Raw genomic sequence first — 26,261 nt, forward strand, 5'->3', positions numbered from 1 at the left:
TCCTTCTCCACCAAGGCGTGTCCCATCTACCGCACCACCTGGCGGAAATCGCCCTCGACCGTCTTCTGTGTCGCGGAGGCGCACTGCTGGCGGCCGATCGCTGGTGGCAGGAGCTGCTCCTGACCAACCTATGGATCAGGATCTTCTGCCTTCGGCTGAATGCCATTCCATGCTGTCGGTCGCAAGCTCTGAGCAGTCGTTGAGTTGACAGCTACCTTGGTCACATTCCTCCATTTTCTGTTCGCCCTATGTCCATTATCCACTGGAATATCCGCGGTATTCGAGCCAATCGGGATGAATTGTCGATCCTCTTACGATCCTACTCGCCGGTCATCTTCTGTCTTCAGGAAACAAAGCTGCGTCCCCATGACCGCTTTGTTCTCCCTCATTTTCAGTCTGTCCGATATGATCTCCCCTCTGTTGAAGGCACTCCAGCGCATGGAGGACTCATGATTCTTCTCCATGAAACTCTCCATTATCACCCAATCCATTTAAACACTTCCTTCTAAGCTGTCGCCGTCCGTCTCTCCCTTTCCGGATACACGTTCTCTCTTTGTGCTGTATACATTCCATCGTCCACACCAATGGCACGAGGTGATCTCCTTCATCTTGTTGGTCAGCTTCCACCCCCATATTTGCTGGTTGGGGACTTCAATGCCCACCACCCGCTTTGGGGATCTCCACATTCTTGTCCACGTGGCTCACTATTGCTAGACGTCTTCCACCAAGCGGATCTAGTTTGCCTCAACACTGGGGTCCCTACATTTTTGTCTGCCTCCACGACAAATTTATCTCATTTGGACCTTGCAGTCAGTACTGTTCCGCTAGCTCGGCGCATCGAATGGTTCGCCCTTGATGATACACACTCGAGTGACCACTTTCCATGTGTCCTTACACTGCAGCCTCAACTGCCGTACATGCGCCCGCGGTGCTGGAAGTTTGCCCAAGATGATTGGACACTTTTTTCGTCTCTAGCGACATTCGATGACCGTCACTTTCCCAGCGTCGACGATGAGGTCGCACATATTACCGACGTTATTCTTACAGTTGCGGAACATTCAATACCACGCACCTCCGAATTGCCCCGGCGCCCCCCAGTTCCTTGGTGGAACGCGGCATGCCGTGATGCAATACGTGAGCGGCGACGTGCTCTCCGCGTTTTCCGCCACCATCCTACTTTGGCCAACTGTATCCGCTATAAGCAGTTCCGTGCGCGATGCCGTCGTGTCATCCGTGATAGCAAGAAGGCAAGCTGGAAATTCTTTATTAGCTCATTTAACACCTTCACTCCCTCCTCGGAAGTTTGGAGTCGGCTTCGACGGTTCTCATGCGCGCCTAGTTTCTCCCCGGTCTCTGGGCTCACTGTCGCGCATGACACATTAGTGGACCCCGTCGCAATTCCTAACTCGCTGGGTCAGCACTTTGCTGAGATTTCGAGCTCTTCAAATTACCCGCCAGCGTTTCTCCCAAAGAAACGTGCAGCGTAAGTGCGACCTCTTGCTTTCTCCTCTCAAAATCGCGAAAGCTACGATACTGTTATCTCCATGCGGGAACTCCAACATGCACTCTCTTCTTCTCGCTCCTCCGCCCCAGGACCGGATGGTATCCACGTCCAAATGTTGCTGCATTTATCAACCCATAGCCTGCGTTACCTCCTTCGCCTTTATAATCGAATTTGGAGCGACAGTACTTTTCCCAGACGATGGCGGGAAGTTATCGTCGTTCCTGTTCCGAAACCTGGAAAGGTCAAACATCTCCCCTCTAGCTATCGCCCCATTTCTCTCACGAGTAATGTCTGTAAGGTTTTGGAGCGTATGGTGAATTACCGTTTAGCTTCGTGGCTGGAATCCCGCAGTCTTTTAACACCTGCCCAATGCGGGTTCCGAAAGCATCGTTCTGCAGTTGACCATCTTGTTGCTCTCTCCACTTATATCATGAACAATTTTCTCCGGAAAAGCCAAACAGTAGCAATATTTTTAGATCTGGAGAGAGCATACGATACCTGTTGGAGGACAGGCATCCTCCGTACACTGTTCTCTTGGGGCTTTCGAGGTCGGCTGCCCCTTTTTCTTCGCGAATTTATGGCAGAGTGCACATTTAGGGTGCGGGTGAACACTACTCTCTCCCGTACTTTCTCCCAAGAAAACGGGGTACCCCAGGACTCTGTGCTGAGTGTTGTACTGTTTGCCATTGCCATCAATCCAATTATGGATTGTCTCCTTCCTGATGTCTATGGCTCCCTCTTTGTGGACGATTTTGCGATCTACTACAGCTCTGAACGGACCAGCCTTCTTGAACGACGTCTTCAAGGATGTCTCGATAGCCTCCACTCTTGGAGCATCGAAGCCGGCTTCCGTTTTTCTCCCAGTAAGACCGTTTGTGTTAATTTTTGGCCACGTAAGGAGTTTCTTCCGCCCTCCTTACATCTAGGTCCTGTCAACCTTCCGTTTTCAAACGTCGCTAAATTCTTGGGTCTTATGTTTGACAGAAAACTGTGCTGGTCCTCCCACGTTTGCTATCTTTCGGCTCGCTGTCTGCGATCCCTTAACACCCTCCGTGTCCTTAATGGTACCTCCTGGGGAGCGGACCGAGTGGTCCTTCTCCGCCTCTATCGCGCCTTAGTGCGCTCGAAATTGGACTATGGAAGCATAGTCCACTCCTCTGCTCGGCCGTCTATTCTTCGGCGTCTCGACTCTATCCACCGCCGTGGATTACGTTTCGTGTCTGGATCTTTTTACACCAGCCCTGTGGAGAGCCTTTATGCTGAGACTGCTGAACCTCCGCTGTCCAGTCGGCGAGCAGCCCTTCTGAGTCGTTATGCTAGCCATCTGTCATCCATGCCTGCTAATCCAGCCAATGACCTTTTCTCGACGCCTCCTTGGATGTAGGGTATGCAGGCCGCCCCTCCTCCCTACTACCACCGGGAGTCCGCTTCCGTCAACTGCTCCATTCTCTTTCCTTCCGCTTTCCTAAAACCTTCTTGACAACTTGGGGTACAGCACCGCCTTGGCTCCGTTCCCGGATCTGCCTGCTCCGTGACCTTCGTCGATTTCCCAAGGATGGTACCCCTTCACTTGTTTATCGTCGGGCATTTGCTGCTCTATGCGCACAAATGTCGGACGCCATATTTATTTACACCGACGGCTCAAAAACATCGTTAGGTGTAGGGAGTGCCTATATTGTTGGCGACACCCAAAATCACTTTCGGCTTCCCGACCAGTGTTCGGTTTATACTACGGAGCTTTACGCTGTTCTCCAGGCTGTCCACTACATCCGCCGCCATCAGCGGATACAGTATGTTATTTGCTCAGATTCTCTCAGCTCTCTCCTCAGTCTCCAAGCTCTTTACCCTGTCCACCCTCTGGTCCACCGGATTCAGGACTGTCTGCGCTTGCTCCACATGGGGGCGTTTCGGTGGCGTTCCTCTTGCTCCCGGGACACGCTGGTTCTGTGGGAATGAGGCGGCCGATATTGCAGCCAAGGCTGCAGTCTCTCTTCTTCGGCCAGCTATTCAGTCGTTTCCCTTCACCGATGTACGGAGCGTTTTATGTAGTAGAGTTCTTTTATGGTACGCACATTGGTCGACACTTCCCCATAATAAATTGCGGGACGTGAAAGCTTTTCCTTGTGCTTGGACCTCTTCCTCCCGAACGCGTCGTCGGGAGGAGGTAATTTTAACTAGACTCCGGATAGGGCACTGTCTTTTTAGCCATCGAAATCTTTTAAGCGGCGATCCTCCCCCACTCTGTCCCCACTGCTCTCAACTGTGGACGGTAAGACACCTTTTAATTGAGTGCCCCTAATTTAATCCGTTACGCTCCCGTCTACAGCTATCGCCTGATATATCGTCCATTTTAGCAGATGACACGCACTCAGCCGACCGCGTTCTCAAGTTTATTAGTGCCATTGAAATGAAGTCAGTCATTTGAAGCTCTTTTTGGGGACAACCAACCCCTTTCTGTAGTGGATTTTTAAGCCTTCCTTCTGCTTTTAGTTTCTCCAATTTTATGACTTTCGTTCCCATTGCTGCTGGTTTTCAATTTCGGTTTTTTACTGTTTCCTAAGTCACGGACCGGGCGCTAATGCCCCCCAGGGGGTCCACAACTCTTTCGTGGATACGTGCGTGGCGAGCACGGGGCCCCGAGCCATTGCAGCCTTCTTTCTCTCCCGGGCTGCATTTCCTTTCCTTTCCCTTCCCCTCCTTTCCCCTCCATACCCCTTTCCCCTCGCCCTCTCCTCTCTCTCTATTGGTGTCCTTGCTTATGTTGGCCCCCGCTATCCTCCTGGTTCTGTTGGTTCTACACTCCGGCTTTTTTTGCGTAATCATCTCCTCCTTTTGGCGTTCCTTGGTCCCCCTCTGGGGTTTGACCTCCATTCCAAAATTTCTCTTCCGTAGTGTGAGCCATTTGGGGAAGAGCACCTTACCTAGTGTCTCCGACGTGTGCCCTCATAGTACATTCCACCTTTTCTTTTACGTCGTTGTCTGATGCTAGGGTGCATAGCCAGCACGGTAGCCAGCCCGTGTGGTGAGGTCGCTATGTACCCTTTTGGTTGAGCCCCCTGAACACACAGGGATCACACTTCTGATACCTGAGCTGTGACCTCCTCATGCATGCCTTGGAGTGGTTGCTCGTCATCCTGGAGCATCGGAACTCCCGGCAATGGCCGCCGTGCCAGACGGCCCTTGCTGTGGCTGGGTGGCGCCCGTGAGGAGAGCCCCTGATCGGAGTGGGTGGTATCAGGGCGGACGCTATGCAGATGAAACGCATACGGGTCCAAAACTCTGGCCGCTCTTCTGCGGCCGTCTCTCTGCGTGGTACTGATTCCTCAAGTGCTGCTTCTCTTGCCCCTTCGGCCTTCCCTTCCGTGGCTACCCCCTGGGAGGAGGGTCAGGCGCGTCGTCTAGGGGCAAAACCTTTCCCCCGTTATCTAGTTTGCACCAGGACTGATGGAGATACTTTCACCAGTGTCAAACCTTTATTCTTTGTGGAACACATTGAAGACAAGTTCGGCGAAGTGCCTGTACCCATCTTGGCACAATTCCCGTGTCCATTACCCCTCACCAGTCTCTAAATATGGTACAAGGTGTGATTTTTCACAGAGACCTCATCCTTCAAACTGATGAGGAACTTCGGGACAATCTCGGACGGCGGGGTGTTCACTTTGTTCGGCGTGTTCAGAAGGGTCCTAAAGATAATCGTATTGATACTGGTGCCTTTATCCTGGCCTTTGAAGGGGATACCCTTCCTGAGAAAGTTAAGATTATGGTCTATCGCTGTGATGTGAAGCCGTACATCCCACCTCCTATGCGGTGTTTTAAGTGCTTGCGTTTTGGCCACATGTCTTCTCGCTGTACCCAGGACCCTCTCTGTGGTGACTGTGGACGTCCACTCCATGAGGGGAGTCCCTGTGTTCCCCCTCCTGTATGTGTAAATTGTCGTGGTAGTCATTCTCCTCGTTCAGCAGATTGCCCCGTCTATAAGCAAGAAAAAAAGATACAGGAGTATAAGTCTCTTGATCGTTTAAGCTACACAGAGGCCCGTAAGAAATACGCACGATTGCACCCTGTGTCCATGACATCTAGTTACGCCTTGGTTACATCTTCATCCCTTCCTCCCCCTTCCTTACCCCCATCCCGGACCCCTCTCCTTCCCCCCTCCCCTGCGGCTCCCACACCTTCTCCTCTGGGCGCTGCTCCCCCTCCCCAGCCGGAGAAGTGTCCCACTAATTCGGCGTCTGCCGGTCAAGGGCGCCTCTCCCGGGATGCCCCTTCCCGGCACCTTCCAGGTCAAAGGTCTGCTGCAGCGCGGCGACCGCGAGAGCCGCGGTCTATCGGCCCCCCGGTCGCCCGGTCTCTTTCTGTTCCTGATCTTGCTGCAGCTGGCTCCATTATGCCACACAGCCCTCCTCGATCTCAGCCTGAAAAGAAGAAGAAACATAAGTCCCGGGACAAAGAGCCTCTGGTGTCACCAGAGGTCCCTTCCCCGGCTTCACAACCGGATTCTGACCTGTCGTTTATGGATGTCGCCCCCTCCTTGTCGGTGACGGGTGGGGACCCGGCGGTATGACTGGATTTAGCGTGTTCAGCCCTCATTTAAACCATCGTTCTGTGGTTCTCCAGTGGAATTGTAATGGCTACTATCGTCACCTTCCGGAATTGAAATCCCTTCTTTCGTCCTACTCAGCAGCTTGTGTGGTTCTCCAGGAATCTCATTTTACTGATGCTCACTCACCGACCCTCCGTGGATTCCGTGTTTTCTGTCCAAATCGGGTCGGACCCTTGCGGGCTTCTGGTGGCGTTTGTACGTTAGTCCGTACAGACATTGCTAGCACGTGGATTCCTCTCCACACTACATTGGAAGCGGTTGCTGTTAGGGTCCACTTAGACTCTGCAGTCACAGTATGCAATCTTTATCTCCCTCCTGACAGGACTCTTACACCTGCTGCCTTAACCACCCTTCTTCAGCAACTTCCTCCTCCCTTCCTCCTCCTTGGGGATTTTAATGCTCATCATCCTTTGTGGGGCAGTGCCTTTCCATCTAGACGAGGTCTTCTTATAGACCAATTTATTGCAGACCACGACCTATGCCTTCTTAATGATGGCTCCCCTACTCATTTCAGTGCTGGTCATGGTACCTTTTCTGCCATTGATCTTTCTCTTTCTTCTCCCTCTCTCCTCCCTTCATTACACTGGTCGCCACACGACGACCTTTGTGATAGTGACCATTTCCCGTTGATTATCACGCTCCCTTCCCGCTCCCCGATGGACAGGTTACCTCGTTGGTCTTTCCACCGCGCCGATTGGCCTCTATATACTGCACAGGTCGAGTTTTCTCCCTCTTTGTTGGGTTGTATTGATGACGTCCTACGTGACGTGTCTGCCGCGATTGTTCGCGCTGCTAACCTTGCTGTCCCGCGCTCATCTGGACAATTTCGTCGTCGGCAAGTCCCGTGGTGGAGTACGGCCATTGCCATTGCCATCCGTGATCGCCGTCGAGCTTTGCAACACTTTAAGAGGCACCCATCTGTAGCCAGCCTTTCTACCTTTAAGCGCCTTCGCGCTAAAGCCCGTTATTTAATTAAACAGAGCAAACGGATATGTTGGGAACGATTCGTTTCTTCCCTTGGTTCCACTGTCCCTCTGTCACGGGTATGGGCTACACTTCGCTCTCTCCAAGGTTGCCATCGGCAGTCCACCCTCCCAGGCCTTCACCTCCCAGATGGCATTTGTACGGACCCATTAGTTCTCGCAGAACATCTTGCGACCCATTTTGCAGTGGCATCAGCGTCGGCCTCCTATCCAGCTGCTTTCCTTCATCAAAAACAGCAGGCTGAAGCTGTCACCTTATGTTTCACCACTTGTGAGTCAGAATCTTACAACGAACCTTTCACTGAATGGGAATTTCTTTCTGCTCTATCTTCTTCTCATGATACGGCCCCTGGCCCAGATTCCATTCATAACCAGCTGCTTCAACATCTCAGTGCTCCACAACGGCACCATCTTCTTCGGGTGTTTAACCGTATCTGGCTCCAGGGTGACTTCCCTTCTCAGTGGAGGGATAGCATTGTGGTTCCTGTCCTTAAGCCTGGTCAGAACCCCCTATCTGTTGACAGCTATCGGCCAATTAGTTTGACCAATGTTGGTTGTAAGTTACTTGAACGGCTGGTAGCCCGTCGGCTCACTTGGGTCCTCGAATCTCGGGATCTATTGTCCCCTTACCAGTGTGGCTTTCGAGAGGGACGATCTCCAATCGATCATTTGCTTCGCTTGGAATCCGCAGTTCGGCAGGCTTTTTCCCAGCGCCGCCATTTGGTTGCAGTGTTTTTTGACCTTCGCAAGGCCTATGACACGGCCTGGCGCCATCACATCTTACTAACCCTTCATCAGTGGGGTCTTCGGGGCCCACTCCCGATTTTTATCCGCCAGTTCCTGATCCATCGGTCATTCAGAGTTCGAGTTGGTACTGCTTTTAGTTCTCCACGGACCCAGGAGACGGGCATCCCACAGGGTTCTGTCTTAAGTGTCCTTCTTTTCCTCATTGCTATCGATGGACTTGTGGCCTCTGTCGGTCCCTTGGTCGCCCCTGCCCTGTATGTGGATGATTTCTGCATTTGGGTTAGTTCCTCCTCGATGCCATCTGCAGAACGGCAGCTCCAGGTGGCTATACGGCGTGCCTCTGCATGGACCCTCTCACACGGGTTTCAATTCTCTCCTTTAAAATCGCGGGTGGTCCACTTCTGTCGCCGTACTACGGTCCACCCTGATCCAGAGCTCTATCTCGCTGCACAAAGATTGCCTGTGGTTCCACAGTTTCGTGTCCTAGGTCTTCTTTTCGACAACAAGCTCACTTGGCTGCCCCATATCAGACTCCTGAAGGTAGGATGTTTCCGAAAACTCAATGTCCTTCGCTTCCTTGCCCACTCCTCTTGGGGTGCGGACCGTTCCCTCCTCCTCCGTCTTTATCGTGCTCTAGTTCTGTCACGTTTGGACTATGGTTGTCAAGTTTATGGTTCAGCTGCTCCTTCCACGCTGCACGTGCTGGATCCAGTCCACCATCGTGGTATCCGTTTGGCCACCGGTGCATTCCCTACGAGCCCTGTTGATAGTCTCTTGGTTGAAGCTGGGATCCCCCCCCTTTCTGTTCGGCGGTCCCAGCTTCTGGTGTCTTATGCCCTTACTATCCGTTCTTCTCCCGCTCATCCTTCCTATTCTATCCTATTCCCAGACCATGGACGTCGCCCGCCTGACTCCCGCCCTCGGGCGGGTTTACCGGTTGGGCTGCGCCTTGCGTCTCTTACCCGTGATTTTCGGCTTCCTTCTTTGTCCTGTCTTCCTCGCTCCCTCCCCTCCACCCCTCCTTGGTTAGTTCCTCGGCCTCGAATTCGGATGGATCTCCGCCGCGGTCCGAAAGATTCCATCCCCCCGGTGGTGTTCCGTACCTTTTGCCGCCAAATTTTATGGGAGTTTCGGGATGCTGTTGTTTTTTACACTGATGGCTCTAAATCTGCTGATCATGTTGGGTATGCCTTCACGTCCTTTGTTGGAACGGAAAATCATCTACTGCCACCCTCATGTGGGGTGTTTACTGCGGAATTGATGGCAATTTCCCGGGCCCTTACCTTTATTAAACAATCCCAACACAACCGCGTTTTGTTATGTACGGACTCGTTGAGTGGCCTTCTTGCTATTGACCGGTGTTTTTCGCGCCATCCCTTGGTCTCTGCCATCCATGACCATCTCGCTGATCTTCACCGTGCTGCTTTTTCCATTGATTTCCTATGGGTCCCGGGCCATGTGGGTATCCCGGGTAATGAGCTCGCTGATCGTTTGGCTGGGGGAGCAGTTACTTACCCCCCATTTTCTGTAACCCCTCCTGCAGCGGATTTACGGCTTCACATCAAATCCCACTTTGCACAGTCATGGGCCAATTCTTGGGAGGCTACTCCACTGTCTAATAAACTTCGTGCCATTAAGGTGAATCCAGGCCCATGGCGTTCTTCCTTTAGCCTCTCCCGCAAGGACTCGACCACACTGTGTCGTCTCCGCATTGGCCATACCAGGCTGACCCATGGTTTCCTTTTGCGTGATGAGCCACCCCCGCTATGTGGTTGTGGAGCCTTCCAGTCAGTGGCCCACATTTTGGTTGAATGCCCCCTTCTTTTGGCTCTGCGTGCTAAGTACAGACTCCCCCACACTTTACCTTTGATGTTGGCTGACGATTCCCGGATGGTCTCTCTGGTTCTAGGTTTCCTCCGGGAGAGTGGTTTTTATTCTCAGTTTTAAAGTTTTTAATCTCCCTCTGGTGTTGGGGCGGGGCGGTGAGTGTTTGGGTGTCTCCCACTGTAGGCAGTGTTCAGAGATTCCCGATTCACCTCCCTGACCGGAATCCTCTTTTCTTTCCCTTTTACTCTGTTTTAACCCCTTCTTTTTAAGGCTTGGTTAGTTTTTTCTATTCCCATCCGTACTTTCTGCATTATAGCAGTTGTACCTTTTAAGACACAGGTGGTCTTGCTTATGCTGCTTCAGCATAGTGTTGGGTCCGTTCTGTTGCCAACTTCCTTCATTTGTTTTTACTAATGACAACGTGACTGCCCTTTTACGTTTCCCCTTTTTCTGTTTTATTTTTCTGACTATACTGAGATGTCCCGTTAGCAGAATGGAGTCTATTTGAAACAAGGGACTGATGACCTTGCTGTTTGGTCCCTTTACCCTCAAACAACCAACCAACCAACCAACCGGGCGCTAATGACCATAGCAGTTTTGTGCCCTAAAACCAAAACAAAAAAAAAGCAGGTGGAGCGAATTCACTTACCTTAAACCGCCTGCCACCTGGAGCCATAAAAGGCTCATTCAGTGAGTGGGAAATAGTCAGTGCCCTAGCCCTTCGCCCTGAAATAGATTCAGGGCCACATTGCTTCCATAGTCAAATGCTCGAACACCTGTCTGAGGATTCCTAACGTCATAGCCTAGTAATCTGCAACTGCATCTTGAGTGCGAGTGTTCATCTCAGAGGTGAGAAAGCGTAATCGTACCAGTACTGAAACTGGATAAACACCTCCCTGAGCTGGGCTACTTTCGCCCAATTAGTCTAATGTTCTCAGTTGTTAGAATGTATGGTGAGCTAGTTGCTGAGCTGGTATTTTGGGTCTTGTGGTCTTATGGCGCTCTCCCGTGGCGGTTTACACAAAGGCTACTCTACTGCTGATAATTTGGTCTGCCATCAGGTTAGCTATTGCCTGGCGTCAACATCTAGCTGCCATCTTCCTAGACTTGCAAAATCTTAAGACACCACGTATATCATACCTTCATTACGCTGCAGGAGTGGAATATCTGGGGGCCTGCACCAGATTTGTAATCGGAAATTGGCACACCACGCTTCCTGGGTTAAAATTCGTTCCTAAACAGAACCCCCATACCCATACACAAAGGAATAGGGTCTCAGAGAGCACCTGTCACTTGATCTGACACATGGAGCCCATGGCTTCCCTTGCTAGGTGGTCCAGCACGGGCCCGCATCTCGTGGTCGTGCGGTAGCGTTCTCGCTTCCCACGCCCGGTTTCTCGGGTTCGATTCCCGGCGGGGTCAGGGATTTTCTCTGCCTCGTGATGGCTGGGTGTTGTGTGCTGTCCTTAGGTTAGTTAGGTTTAAGTAGTTCTAAGTTCTAGGGGACTGATGACCATAGATGTTAAGTCCCATAGTGCTCAGAGCCATTTGAACCATTTTTTTCCAGCATGGCTCCTGCCCTTACCTTTTTATCCTGTTCTTTCACAATTGTGGTTGTTTCGATGTCTCGTCATTCTCTTTCCTGAAATTTTATCAATTTGTTAGCATTGCTAGTTCACTCGTGTTAATGAAGGTTGAGGAAACAGTGATCAAATGCAGTCTGCGTCTCCTCTGGGAGGAGTAATTCACCCACATTACTCGTTCTCACCTCCTTTATCCTACTTCTGTGTCTGGATTTGTTGATCTTTGGTTGTAACTGGTTTCATCAGAATTTTTTTTCTGCGACTTTCCTCTCTGAGGGCTGTTACGGTCGTGATGTGTATGTGGTGGAGGGACCAATGACCACTTAGTCGCTTTGACCACATCAATCCAGTCCAGCCGTCGACTGTAGAATACTCGAGGCAGCTGTTAAACTGGCATGTTGGCTTTTGTCCACAATTTTTTTTGCTACGGACATTCCTCCAGTAAATGTGTACCATTTATAAGAGTTACCTATCACTGGTTATTTACTCACTAGTCTAGTTCTGTAGGGCCAAATTGAGGGGCAAATCTGAAAGGTCATTGAACCTGTCACTACATGAAATAGCAACGTAAATGTAATACCAGATTAAATAAAATGTTCATGAACCCAAGGAAAGTCAATACTTAAGCTTAAGTAAACTCCCCCCCAGGGGATCCACAACTCTTTTGTGGATACGTGCGTAGCGAACACGGGGCTCCGAGCTAATGTGGCCTTCCTTCCTTTCCGGGCTGCATACCTTCCCTTTCTGCATCCTTCCCCATCCCCTGTCTTCACCCCCCCCCCCTCACCTCTGGCTCTTTCCTTCACTTTCTCCCCCTCTGGGAGTATGGTTTGCGCCTACGTCCGGAGACGGACGCTTGTCAATGTACCGCATTCTTCTTCTTCCTTGCTTGTATGTCTTCTTCCTTCCTTTGTCCTTCTCCTTTCCTTACCTCTTCTCTTTACCCTTTTCTCCGCTGCGGCGTTTGAGACCCCCTCTTCTTTCCTTTCCCTTTCTCTTTCTTCCTCCCTGTGCGTGTCTGAAGGCCGACCCACGCACTTCCATGCGTAGCCGGTGACGGGGTAACGCGTAATTCCCCGCCCCGGGTAGACAGGTAGGACACGTACGTACCCCCTGGTAAAGGCCAGGCCCAGGGAGGGGTGATTACCCGAGCTGATACCTTCCGAAAGTGCCGATTGGTCCCTCCGTCCGTTTGTCGGGAGGTGTGACCTGAGGTGTGAACAATCACCTAAGGCGGGTGTGCCCTCGGTGAGGGCCCCCACAAGGGAGGAGCGCGCCATCGGAGACGCCGGTAATCATGGGGGATTCTTCCGCAATGGTTTCCTCACCTTCCACTATGTCTGCTCACAAACGTAAGTTCACTGAGTCTCAGCCACAGACGGTTCTTCCATCGTTGCCACAGTTCCTTGTTGTTTCTCGGTCTGACGAAGGTCACGACTTTTCCACGGTCAACCCTTTCCTTATTCAGAAAGGTGTCGACGCAATTGCGGGTCCTGTAAAGTCTTGTTCCAGACTACGGAATGGCACCCTGTTGTTGGAAACACACAGTGCCCTCCAGGCTCAAAAATTGCTGCGTACTTCTCTGCTCCACACCTTCCCTGTCCGGGTGGAACCGCACCGTACCTTAAATTCCTCGCGTGGAGTCGTTTATACACGCTCCCTCGATGGATTGTCTGACGAAGAAATTCAGCACTACCTGTCTGACCAGGGCGTCACCGCTGTTCATCGGGTTACGAAAAGGGTTGACTCGAACATCATTCCAACCCGCACTGTCTTCTTGACATTTGACAAAGTTCAACTCCCATCAAAAATCAAAGCAGGCTATGAGATAATTTCCGTTCGCCCTTATGTCCCGAACCCTACGCGTTGCTATCGATGTCAGCGGTTCAACCACACCAGCCAGTCCTGTTCCAATCCGGCCAAATGTGTTATGTGTGGCAGGGATGCCCATGAGGGTGCTTGTCCACCTCCATCCCCTCGCTGCATCAACTGTATGGGTGACCACGCTGCTTCCTCTCGAGATTGCCCTGTTTTTAAGGACGAAAAGCTGATCCAGGAAATAAGAGTGAAGGAAAAGGTGTCGACCTTTGCTGCTCGAAAGTTACTCGCCAGTCGACAGCCCACCGTGCCTCAGAAAGGTAAATACAGCGCTGTCCTTGCTTCTCCTCGACCAACAAAGGAGGCGGCCACGCAGACTTGCGACTTCACCTTTAGTACCACGGTCGTCAGATCGGCCAGCGCAAAGATCGCCCGTTCAACCTCGCCCCTTTCGCCTGCCCACTCTATGGCTCACCCTTCATTGGGTTCTGTTAAATCTCGAGCCCAAAAGTCAGACGCCAAGTCTTCGAAAAAAGAGCATTCTCGTGAAGAGTTTTTACGTACCGCAATTTCACAACCATCGGTTCCTCCTTCATCTAAACATCATACTTCTAAGAAGGCTACGAAGAAACACAGTTCCTCTCCTTCTCCGCCAAGGCGTGTCCCATCTACAGCACCACCTGGCGGAAATCGCCCTCGGCCATCTTCTGTGTCGCCGAGGCGCACTGCTGGTGGCCGGTCAACTGGCCGATCGTTGGTGGCAGGAGCTGCTCCTGACCAACCTATGGATCAGGATCTTCTGCCTTCGACTGAATGCCATTCCATGCTGTCGGTCGCAAGCTCTGAGCAGTCGTTGAGTTGACAGCACCCTTGGTCACGTTCCTCCATTTTCTGTTCACCCTATGTCCATTATCCACTGGAATATCCGCGGCATTCGCGCCAATCGGGAGGAATTGTCGATCCTTTTACGATCCTACTCGCCGGTCATCTTCTGTCTTCAGGAAACAAAGCTGCGTCCCCATGACCGCTTTGTTCTCCCTCACTTTCAGTCCGTCCGATATGACCTCCCCTCTGTTGAAGGCACTCCAGCCCATGGAGGACTCATGATTCTGCTCCATGATTCTCTCCATTATCACCCAATCCCCTTAAACACTTCCTTCCAAGCTGTCGCCGTCCGTCTTTCCCTTTCTGGATACACGTTCTCTCTTTGTACGGTATACATTCCATCGTCTACACCAATGGCACGAGCTGATCTCCTTCATCTTCTTGATCAGCTTCCACCCCCCTATTTGCTGGTTGGGGACTTCAATGCCCACCACCCGCTTTGGGGATCTCCACATCCTTGTCCACGTGGCTCACTATTGCTAGACGTCTTCCACCAAGCGGATCTAGTCTGCCTCAACACTGGGGTCCCCACATTTTTGTCTGCCTCCACGGCAAATTTATCTCATTTGGACCTTGCGGTCGGTACTGTTCCGCTAGCTCGGCGCTTCGAATGGTTCGCCCTTGATGATACACACTCGAGTGACCACTTTCCATGTGTTCTTCGACTGCAGCCTCAACTGCCATATATGCGCTCGCGTCGCTGGAAGTTTGCCCAAGCCGATTGGACACTTTTTTCGTCTCTAGCGACATTCGATGACCGTCGCTTTCCCAGCGTCGACGATGAGGTCACACATTTTACCGACGTTATTCTCACAGCTGCGGAACGTTCAATACCACGCACCTCCGAATTGCCCCGGCGCCCTCCAGTTCCTTGGTGGAACGAGGCATGCCGTGACGCAATACGTGAGCGGCGACGTGCTCTTCGCCTTTTCCGTCACCATCCAACTTTGGCCAACTGTATCCGATATAAGCAGCTCCGTGCGCGATGCCGTCGCGTCATCCGCGATAGCAAGAAGGCAAGCTGGAAATACTTTATTAGCTCATTTAACACCTTCACTCCCTCCTCGGAAGTTTGGAGTCGGCTTAGACGGTTCTCAGGCGCGCCTAGTTTCTCCCCGGTCTCTGGGCTCACTGTCGCGCTTGATACCTTAGTGGACCCCGTCGCAATTTCTAACTCATTGGGTCAGCACTTTGCTGAGATTTCGAGCTCTTCAAATTACCCGCCAGCGTTTCTCCCGCAGAAACGTGCAGCGGAAGTGCGACATCTTGCTTTCTCCTCTCACAATCGCGAAAGCTACAATACTGTTTTCTCCATGCGCGAACTCCAACATGCACTCTCTTCTTCTCGCTCCTCCGCCCCAGGACCGGATGGTATCCATGTCCAAATGTTGCTGCATTTATCAACCCATAGCCTGCGTTACCTCCTTCGCCTTTATAATCGAATTTGGACCGACAGTACCTTTCCCAGGCGATGGCGGGAAGCTATTGTCGTTCCCTTTCCGAAACCTGGAAAGGACAAACATCTCCCCTCTAGCTATCGCCCCATTTCTCTCACGAGTAGTGTCTGTAAGGTTTTGGAGCGTATGGTGAATTACCGTTTAGCTTGGTGGCTGGAGTCCCGCAGTCTTTTAACACCAGCCCAATGCGGATTCCGAAAGCATCGTTCTGCCGTTGACCATCTTGTTGCTCTCTCCACTTATATCATGAACAATTTTCTCCGGAAACGCCAAACGGTAGCAATATTTTTTGATCTGGAGAGAGCATACGATACCTGTTGGAGGACAGGCATTCTCCGCACACTGTTCTCTTGGGGCTTTCGAGGCCGGCTGCCCCTTTTTCTTCGCGAATTTATGGCAGAGCGCACATTTAGGGTGCGGGTGAACACTACTCTCTCCCGTACTTTCTCCCAAGAAAACGGGGTACCCCAGGGCTCCGTGCTGAGTGTTGTACTGTTTGCCATCGCCATTAATCCAATTATGGATTGTCTCCTTCCTGATGTCTCGGGCTCCCTCTTTGTGGACGATTTTGCGATCTACTACAGCTCTCAACGGACCAGCCTTCTTGAAAGACGTCTTCAAGGATGTCTCGATCGCCTCCACTCGTGGAGCATCGAAACCGGCTTCCGTTTCTCACCCAGTAAGACCGTTTGTGTAAATTTTTGGCGACGTAAGGAGTTTCTTCCGCCCTCCTTACATCTAGGTCCTGTCAACCTTCCGTTTTCCGACGTCGCTAAATTCTTGGGTCTTATGTTTGACAGAAAACTGTGCTGGTCCTCCCACGTTTCCTATCTTTCGGCTCGCTGTCTGCGTTCGCTTAACGCCCTCCGTGTCCTGAATGGTACCTCTTGGGGAGCGGACCGAGTGGTCCTTCTCCGCCTCTATCGCGCCTTAGTGCGCTCGAAATTGGATTATGGAAGCATAGTCTACTCCTCTGCTCGGCCGTCTATTCTTCGGCGTCTCGACTCTATCCACCACCGTGGATTACGTTTAGTCTCTGGAGCTTTTTACACCAGCCCTGTGGAAAGCCTTTATGCTGAGACTGCTGAACCTCCGCTGTCCAATCGGCGGGCAGTCCTTCTGAGTCGTTATGCTAGCCATCTGTCTTCCATGCCTGCTAATCCAGCGCATGACCTTTTTTTCGACGCCTCCTTTGATGTCGGGTATGCAGGCCGCTCCTCCTCCCTACTACCCCCGGGAGTCCGCTTCCGTCAGCTGCTCCATTCTCTTTCCTTCCGCTTTCCTAAAACCTTCTTGACAACTTGGGGTACAGCACCGCCTTGGCTCCGTCCCCGGATCGACTTGCTCAGAGACCTATGTCAATTTCCCAAGGATGGTACCCCTACACTTGTTTACCGTCGGGCATTTGCTGCTCTATGTGCACAAATGACGGATGCCACATTTATTTACACCGATGGCTCGAAAACATCGTTAGGTGTAGGGAGTGCCTATATTGTTGGCGACACCCCAAATAACTTTCGGCTTCCCGACCAGTGTTCGGTTTATACTGCGGAGCTTTACGCTGTTCTCCAGGCTGTCCACTACATCCGCCGCCATCAGCGGATACAGTACGTAATCTGCTCAGATTCTCTCAGCTCTCTCCTAAGTCTCCAAGCTCTTTACCCTGTGCACCCTCTGGTCCACCGGATTCAGGACTGTCTGCGCTTGCTCCACCTGGGGGGCGTCTCAGTGGCGTTCCTCTGGCTCCCGGGACACGCTGGTATCTGTGGAAATGAGGCGGCCGATATAGCGGCCAAGGCTGCAGTCTCTCTTCCTCGGCCAGCTATTCAGTCTCTTCCGTTTACCGATCTACGGAGCGTTTTATGCCGCCAAGCTGCTCATTTATGGCATGCGCATTGGTCAACACTTCCCCACAATAAATTGCGGGAAGTGAAAGCCCTTCCTTGCGCTTGGACCTCTTCCTCCCGAACGCGTCGTCGGGAGGAGGTAATTTTAGCTCGACTCCGGATAGGGCACTGTCTTTTTAGTCATCGACATCTTTTAAGCGGTGATCCTCCCCCACTCTGTCCCCACTGCTCTCAGCTGTGGACGGTCAGACACCTTTTAATTGAATGCCCCTATTTTAATCCGTTACGCTCCCGTCTACAGCTATCGCCTGATCTATCGTCGATTTTAGCAGATGACACGCGCTCAGCTGACCGCGTTCTACAGTTTATTAGTGACAGTGAAATGACGTCAGTCATTTGAAGCTTTTTTTTGGGGGACAACCAACCCCTTTCTATAGTGGATTTTTAAGCATTCCTTCTGCCTTTAGTTACTCAAATTTTATGATTTTGTTCCATTGCTGCTGATTTTAAATTTCGTTTTTTTCCTGTTTTCTATGTCACGGGCTGGGCGCTAATGACCATAGAAGTTTTGCGCCCTAAAACCACAAACAAAAAAAAAAAAAAAAAAAAATTAAGTAAACTCAATAAACAATATTACATACGAATTTGCTTAATATTTCAAGGAACTCAACAGAATTGGCGTGGATTACTGCTAACATTATTGAATTCTTGATAGGTTTTAGAGAATGGATGCAGCAGTATACGGCACACATTTCTGCACAACAGTTAAGGAAGTGGAATCCAAATGCAGATTGGAGTTGGGCGCGTTGCGCGCGTGTACCAACTGTGAGCTATTCCCCATGTTCCATAATGCTCCAACTACTGGAACAATATTTTGTGATAGCCATTAAAACGCCTTAGTTAAATCAAAAAGTGTCTAGCATTTGAAACCATTTGTTCAATCCATCCAGTACCTCACAGAAAGAGAAAATAGTATTTTCAGTTGTTAAGACTTCTAAAGCCAGACTGTACATTAGATAGCAAATTATGTGATATAAAATGATAAATTATTACGTACACTGCCTTTTCAACAACTTCACCAAACACTGATGGTATAGAAAGAGGTCTAAAATTTTCCACATTACCCATGCCTCCCTTTTTATAAAGCAGCTTTACTACTGAGTAATTCAATCGTTCAGGAAACTGACCATTCTTTAAGGAAAAATTACAAATATGACTAAGTATAGCGCTAACATTTACAGGACAGTACTTTAATATTCTGCTAGGCACTCCATCATGTCCATGAGTCCGCCGGAAGGCGTGGTCGAGCGGTTCTAGGCGCTTCAGTCTAGAACCGCGCGACCGCTATGGTCGCAGGTTCGAATCCTGCCTAGGGCATGGATGTGTGTGATGTCCTTAGGTTAGTTAGATTTAAGTTCTTGGGGACTAATTACCTCTGATAAGTCCCATAGTGCTCAGAGCCATATCCATGAGTCCTTAGTCCTCAGATTGAATTATTGACTCAGTCTTCCCCCTTGTCAGCATCACAGAGGAGTATTTCCGACATAAATCTCGGAAAGGCATTTTCCAAGAGTTCTATGATTCCCTGTAGAAACGAAGTTTTCATTTAATACACCACCAATGCTCAGAAAAGACTGTGTGTGTGATTCCTTCGTCGTAAAATTCGGCCGCCTGCGCCTTCAACCACGTGGTTACCTCTTCTTGCACCTTAAAATACTGTTTGTAATGGGCTACTGTAGCTTGGTTGACTACTAACACTTAGATGTAATTCCCACTACTTTGAACATAATATCCTATACCATGAATCAGCCATTAATCAGGCTGCCTTTTACTGCTAGTATCTCGTTTACAATGTTCTAATGGAAAGCAACTTCCAAAGAGTGTGAAAAATGTGTTCAGGAAAGCATTGTCATCTATGTTATCGCTACTAAAAACATTCCACCACTATTCTTACTTAATGAGGTGTAAAAAACACTATTGCTGTTAGATTAGCTTTCCTACATAGTTCGTAGTTGTGGCATTTGAGCACAAAATCCTTTTAGTGTAAATTTGTGGATCATGGTCTGACAGGACACTCATCCTTTTACTACCATTGTCCATCTACTAATAAAAAATGAGTAAAGATGTTGTCTATGGCTATGCTACTGTTCCCCTGCACCTTGGTTGAAAAAAGTCTGCATCAGCTTTTATGAACTTAGATCTACCAACATCCTTTTTCCTGCACAATCATATACAAATTTAATATTGAAGTCACCACATATAATTTTGGGCACGTCCTATAAAGTGAACCAAGAACCCTCTCTAGCTTGAGCAGAAATACTTTGAAGTCATAGTTAAGGGACCTACAAACGACGACATTTAGTTTCACTAAATGCAACTGCCCCTGCACAACATTCAAATACCTGTTCAATTCAGTGCAGTGTTGTGATAAGTCTATGGACTCAAAGAGAAGACTGTACATGGTCACTACCCCACTCCTCAAAGAACCCCTAGGTAAAGTAGTCAGCTAATCTATACCATTCTAAAGGAAGCCTCTGAATTGTCAAATTAAGTGGTGCTCCGATATACCAGGAAAGTCAGTAAACATCTATAAGCAGTTCACTAATTTTATCTCAAATACCGCTAATACATTGATGAAGTTTGCTAATTCCTTCTCTACGTGGGTACCTGACCTCTTCTGAAGGTGATTCCTTTGTTAGAGGGATTTCCTTTAAGCAGGTATATCTATCATCTGACTTTAATCTAAAAGAGGTACAGCTCTAATACCACCTACTGAAATACTAAACACCTTTTCCCAAAGCTGTTTCACAGAGGAAGACCGCACTGCGGTTCCTTCTCTAAATCCTCGCACAAACGAAAAAATGGCTGACATCGAAATAAGTGTCCAAGGAATAGAAAAGCAACTGGAATCACTCAACAGACGAAAGTCCACTGGACCTGACGGGATACCAATTCGATTCTACACAGAGTACGCGATAGAACTTGCCCCCCCCCCCCCCCTTCTAACAGCCGTGTACCGCAAGTCTCTAGAGGAACGGAAGGTTCCAAATGATGGGAAAAGAGCACAGGTAGTCCCAGTCTTCAAGAAGGGTCGTCTAGCAGATGCGCAAAACTATAGACCTATATCTCTGACGTCGATCTGTTCCAGAATTTTAGAACATGTTTTTTGCTCCAGTATCACGTCGTTTTTGGAAACCCAGAATCTACTATGTAGCACTCAACACGGATTCCGGAAACAGCGATCGTGTGAGACCCAACTCGCTTTATTTGTTCATGAGACCCAGAAAATATTAGATACAGGCTCCCAGGTAGATGCAATTTTTCTTGACTTCCGCAAGGCGTTCGATACAGTTCCGCACTGTCGCCTGATAAAGTAAGAGCCTACGGAATATCAGACCAGCTGTGTGGCTGGATTGAAGAGTTTTTAGCAAACAGAACACAGCATGTTGTTATCAATGGAGAGACGTCTACAGACGTTAAAGTAACCTCTGGCGTGCCACAGGGGAGTGTTATGGGACCATTGCTTTTCACAATATATATATAAATGACCTAGTAGATAGTGTCGGAAGTTCCATGCGGCTTTTCGCGGATGATACTGTAGTATTGCGAATACATAGAAAGAAGGATCCTTTATTGTATGATTATATGATAGCGGAACAAACACTCGTAGCAGTTACTTCTGTAAAATACCTGGGAGTATGCGTGCGGAACGATTTGAAGTGGAATGATCATATAAAATTGTTGGTAAGGCGGGCACCAGGTTGAGATTCATTGGGAGAGTCCTTAGAAAATGTAGTCCATCAACAAAGGAGGTGGCTTACAAAACACTCGTTCGACCTATACTTGAGTATTGCTCATCAGTGTGGGATCCGTACCAGATCGGTTTGACGGAGGAGATAGAGAAGATCCAAAGAAGAGCGGTGCGTTTCGTCACAGGGTTATTTGGTAACCCTGATAGCGTTACGGAGATGTTTAATAAACTCAAGTGGGCAGACTCTGCAAGAGAGGCGCTCTGCATCGCGGTGTAGCTTGCTCGCCAGGTTTCGAGAGGGTGCGTTTCTGGATGAGGTATCGAATATATTGCTTCCCCCTACTTATACCTCCCGAGGAGATCACGAATGTAAAATTAGAGAGATTAGAGCGCGCACGGAGGCTTCCAGACAGTCGTTCTTCCCGCGGACCATACGCGACTGGAACAGGAAAGGGAGGTAATGACAGTGGCACGTAAAGTGCCCTCTGCCACACACCGTTGAGTGGCTTGCGGAGTATAAATGTAGATGTGTAGTACTGAAGGAACTTTCCCATGAGTGATCCATCAACCACCCATTATACGGTCACCTATAAACTTAGCCAGCCTCCCCTTCCAATACCTATTGAGGAGCAGGCCATGCCTAGTGAAACCTTATCTATTGATAGACTCAACTGCCACCACAGTATTGTGAGCCATGTCGTCTGCCATCGGTGCCTTCTCCACCCCTACGTTAACGTGCCTAACAGCAGCTTTAAGATGGGGCCGATCATGACGCTGAAAGTTGTTTGAAACGCGTATTCGTGCCACCAGTTTGAGTAGCTATCCTTACCAGGTTACCACCTACGTCATATTCCTCGTCCCTAATAAGAGTATTTCCAGCTCAACCCACAATCACTACCTGATCCTCTTTCTTAAAATTCCTACACAACTCCCCTGTGCTGTGAGTCACCTGCACCAACCCTGCAATAGGTTTCACAATGTTGGAGACCTGGTACTCCTCCGCAACACTTTCTACAACTTCTGGCCCACACCTCTACTGTGCGAACTACCTAGCAGCTGACTTAGGCTTCTTAACTGCTGAGGACTGCTGCGTGTTTCCTTCAGCTACAAGAGGCTCCACTCAGCTGATCGTTGGTCAAATCTACTGCATATACCCAAGGTAAAACTGTCTGAATACCACATCCTCCCAGCTGCCTTCTTGCCAACTGCCAGTTCCCATTCCCCAGCACCCTTCACTCTCTCAATCTACATAGTTCTTTCTTCTATGATGATGTATACCTCATTTGTATTTACATTTTAGCGCCTCGACATGATTGGTAGGTTTGGATTCCACGATAGGCTGGCTTTCATTCCGAATCAGTTAAATCATCTTCTATTCGTTAGTGGTGGAATTGAAATTAATTTGGCCACTCTTCCCTGCTTTTTAGGTTCGTTGTTATTGTTGCCAGAGATTGGCATGTGTATCAGTTTGTGTCAGCTAAGATTTGTCCCATAGATCATAACTGTGTTATCAGCACTTACTTAAAACGTAATTTGCCGCAGCTGATTTCCACTTCGTCTGAGTCAGGTTTTCTCAAGCACTTCAACAGTTCCGTTATTCGAATGTAATCCTTGAGATGGAACATGAAGTATGGTAAACACCTGATAGCTTTTGTTTAGAAGGATCTATTTTTAGTGGTTTTGACGCCCAAAAATATTGATCGTTTTGAAACCTATTAAAGAAAATTTGAGATAAATAAAAATAAGGGTAATTATTTCTAAAGTTAGCAGTTTAAATCGTTCTATGTTAAGAAAAATTGGCTGTAACCGAACATGTTTCTAATATTAGCTAATCAGTTGGCGCAAACGGAAAAAAATATTTTTGTGCTACAGCGTGCGGACGAATCCTGTGGCGGCTATTCACTCGAAGAAGAGGATGAGCGTTTCAGGAGGGACCTTGAGACTGCACTGGAGCTGTCGCTGCAGGAACAGAGCATGAGGGGCTTCAGTGACTCGCTTGAGTGGACACTGGTGAGTTTCTGTATATACCTGCAATCCTCCCATTTTTTGATAAAAATGCTGCCCCAAAGACCTTGGCACCGTTGTGCAAACTGAGATCATTATTTGAACGCCAGGAAGTCCGGCGAGACTTGTTAGAAACTTTCAGTTCCTGTATTTACATACGCCTGTTTAAACAAACGAAAGTTCACCAGTTTTGGAATGCACCGTATTTCTAGGTAAATAGGAAGTAGAATGTTATCCTGGATGGAGCATCATCCGAAACCAGAAGTGATTTTGTTTTTATCCCATTGACGTATGACACGGTGGTTGTTATTTAAACTGACATGACGCGAAGTAACAGTTCTAATCTGGCCTTACGCAAACTAAGAGATTAGAGGTTCTGTTACATGGAAAAAATCAAAACAATATCCAGTCTGATCTTAGGGCATGTGAAAAGTCAATATGGGAAACTAGTGTCTGGTGTAGATAGTGTTAGGCATTTCATGAAGTTAAATGTAGCAGCATGAGATGATACGAATCAGGATTCAGTACTTACAGGTCATAGTGTGTGGGAAAATAACGTCGATTACATTCTTTCAGTTCACAGTAGAAATAGTCGTAGACTTAGTTTCATCGATTTCTAGGAAACTACGCTTAGTACTTACTGGATGTTTCAAAAAGAATAACGTGATTTGAACAGTTTAAGAGTCCAGGTGGAAGCTTACTATACATTTCAAAACATGCATAAGAGACTGAAGTATTTTATGACAAACACTTTGAAAGGCTCCCCTCCTACTTATTCTTGTACCTGAGCGTTTATAAGCGACTTTTACTGTTTTTGTTCTGAAACGTTACACCCCTTCATATAAAATCTGAGCAATATGTCAGTAAACGCAAACGCCATCGCAATCTGAATCTGTTTCGAAATGGGGAAGGACTTACGCGAATCACATGAGAATAATATAGGGATTAACTGGAGTTAATTAAAACAAAACTGAAATTATAATCCTCACTGTAAGCCACAGGCAGTTATTCTGCATGTAAATTAATTGCATCTTACACAAATTCGTACTGTGCAAATGGTCTTGTAATACATGGCCAACACCACCTAATAATCTGAAAACCTTCTTAGCTAGTGTGGTGGGAGAAATAATTGACGTCTGCTGCATCGTCTTGAAGTTAAATAGCAGCGCACTCTCCTGCACAGCTGAATTTTATTTAAACTGCAAATCGCTGCTCAACGGAGGATATTTCTCACAGCAGTAAATAACTAAAATGTGGATCTGAGAGTTCGCTGAAACAAATAAAGCAGGGCAGTTTTTGATCACTTTTGGAGCGTATTTCGAAAAGCTAGACTCCCCAGCGTTATTTTCCTCTGGCGCCTAGCTACCCAACATTGTTAATTAGAAACATATGCTTCCCAGTTGAATTCACATGGCAAAACTACACTCCTGGAAATTGAAATAAGAACACCGTGAATTCATTGTCCCAGGAAGGGGAAACTTTGACACATTCCTGGGGTCAGATACATCACATGATCACACTGACAGAACCACAGGCACATAGACACAGGCAACAGAGCATGCACGATGTCGGCACTAGTACAGTGTATATCCACCTTTCGCAGCAATGCAGGCTGCTATTCTCCCATGGAGACGATCGTAGAGATGCTGGATGTAGTCCTGTGGAACGGCATGCCATGCCATTTCCACCTGGCGCCTCAGTTGGACCAGCGTTCGTGCTGGACGTGCAGACCGCGTGAGACGACGCTTCATCCAGTCCCAAACATGCTCAATGGGGGACAGATCCGGAGATCTTGCTGGCCAGGGTAGTTGACTTACACCTTCTAGAGCACGTTGGGTGGCACGGGATACATGCGGACGTGCATTGTCCTGTTGGAACAGCAAGTTCCCTTGCTGGTCTAGGAATGGTAGAACGATGGGTTCGATGACGGTTTGGATGTACCGTGCACTATTCAGTGTCCGCTCGACGATCACCAGTGGTGTACGGCCAGTGTAGGAGATCGCTCCCCACACCATGATGCCGGGTGTTGGCCCTGTGTGCCTCGGTCGTATGCAGTCCTGATTGTGGCGCTCACCTGCACGGCGCCAAACACGCATACGACCATCATTGGCACCAAGGCAGAAGCGACTCTCATCGCTGAAGACGACACGTCTCCATTCGTCCCTCCATTCACGCCTGTCGCGACACCACTGGAGGCGGGCTGCACGATGTTGGGGCGTGAGCGGAAGACGGCCTAACGGTGTGCGGGACCATAGCCCAGCTTCATGGAGACGGTTGCGAATGGTCCTCGCCGATACCCCAGGAGCAACAGCGTCCCTAATTTGCTGGGAAGTGGCGGTGCGGTCCCCTACGGCACTGCGTAGGATCCTACGGTCTTGGCGTGCATCCGTGCGTCGCTGCGGTCCGGTCCCAGGTCGACGGGCACGTGCACCTTCCGCCGACCACTGGCGACAACATCGATGTACTGTGGAGACCTCACGCCCCACGTGTTGAGCAATTCGGCGGTACGTCCACCCGGCCTCCCGCATGCCCACTATACGCCCTCGCTCAAAGTCCGTCAACTGCACATACGGTTCACGTCCACGCTGTCGCGGCATGCTACCAGTGTTAAAGACTGCGATGGAGCTCCGTATGCCACGGCAAACTGGCTGACACTGACGGCGGCGGTGCACAAATGCTGCGCAGCTAGCGCCATTCGACGGCCAACACCGCGGTTCCTGGTGTGTCCGCTGTGCCGTGCGTGTGATTATTGCTTGTACAGCCCTCTCGCAGTGTCCGGAGCAAGTATGGTGGGTCTGACACACCGGTGTCAATGTGTTCTTTTTTCCATTTCCAGGAGTGTAGTTACGCCTTGGTTACATCTTCACCCCTTTCCTTACCCCATCCTGGACCCCTCTCCTCCCCCCCTCCCCTGCGGATCCCACACCTTCTCCTCTGGGCGCTGCTCACCCTCCCCAGCCGGAGAACTGTCCCACTCCTTTGGCGTCTGCCAGTCAAAGGCGCCTCTCCCAGGATGCCCCTTCCCAGCACCTTGCAGGCCGAAGGTCTGCTGCCGCGCGACGACCGCGAGAGCCGCTGTCTGTCGGCCCCCAGGTCGCCTGGTCTCTTTCTGTTCCTGATCTTGCTGCAGCTGGCTCCTTTATGCCACACAGTCCTCCTAGATCTCAGCCTGAAAAGAAGAAGAAACATAAGTCCCAGGACAAAGAGCCTCTGGTGTCACCAGAGGTCCCATCCCCATCTTCACAACCGGAT

The 26,261-nt window shown here is 49.5% G+C and overlaps 1 protein-coding gene across 1 annotated transcript in view; it reads right to left on the minus strand.

Moving 5' to 3' along the window:
- The window catches only part of LOC126471024 (trichohyalin-like), a 95,618-nt gene extending 72,799 nt beyond the window's left edge, over nucleotides 1–22,819 (minus strand). Inside the window, exon 1 of the mRNA XM_050099085.1 lies at nucleotides 22,813–22,819. Coding sequence (XP_049955042.1) covers nucleotides 22,813–22,819 — 7 coding nt within the window. The remainder of the gene's footprint in view (nucleotides 1–22,812) is intronic.
- Nucleotides 22,820–26,261: the final 3,442 nt, after the last annotated feature.

This window comes from Schistocerca serialis, chromosome 3 (genome assembly GCF_023864345.2).
Source record: "Schistocerca serialis cubense isolate TAMUIC-IGC-003099 chromosome 3, iqSchSeri2.2, whole genome shotgun sequence".
NCBI lineage: Eukaryota > Metazoa > Arthropoda > Insecta > Orthoptera > Acrididae > Schistocerca > Schistocerca serialis.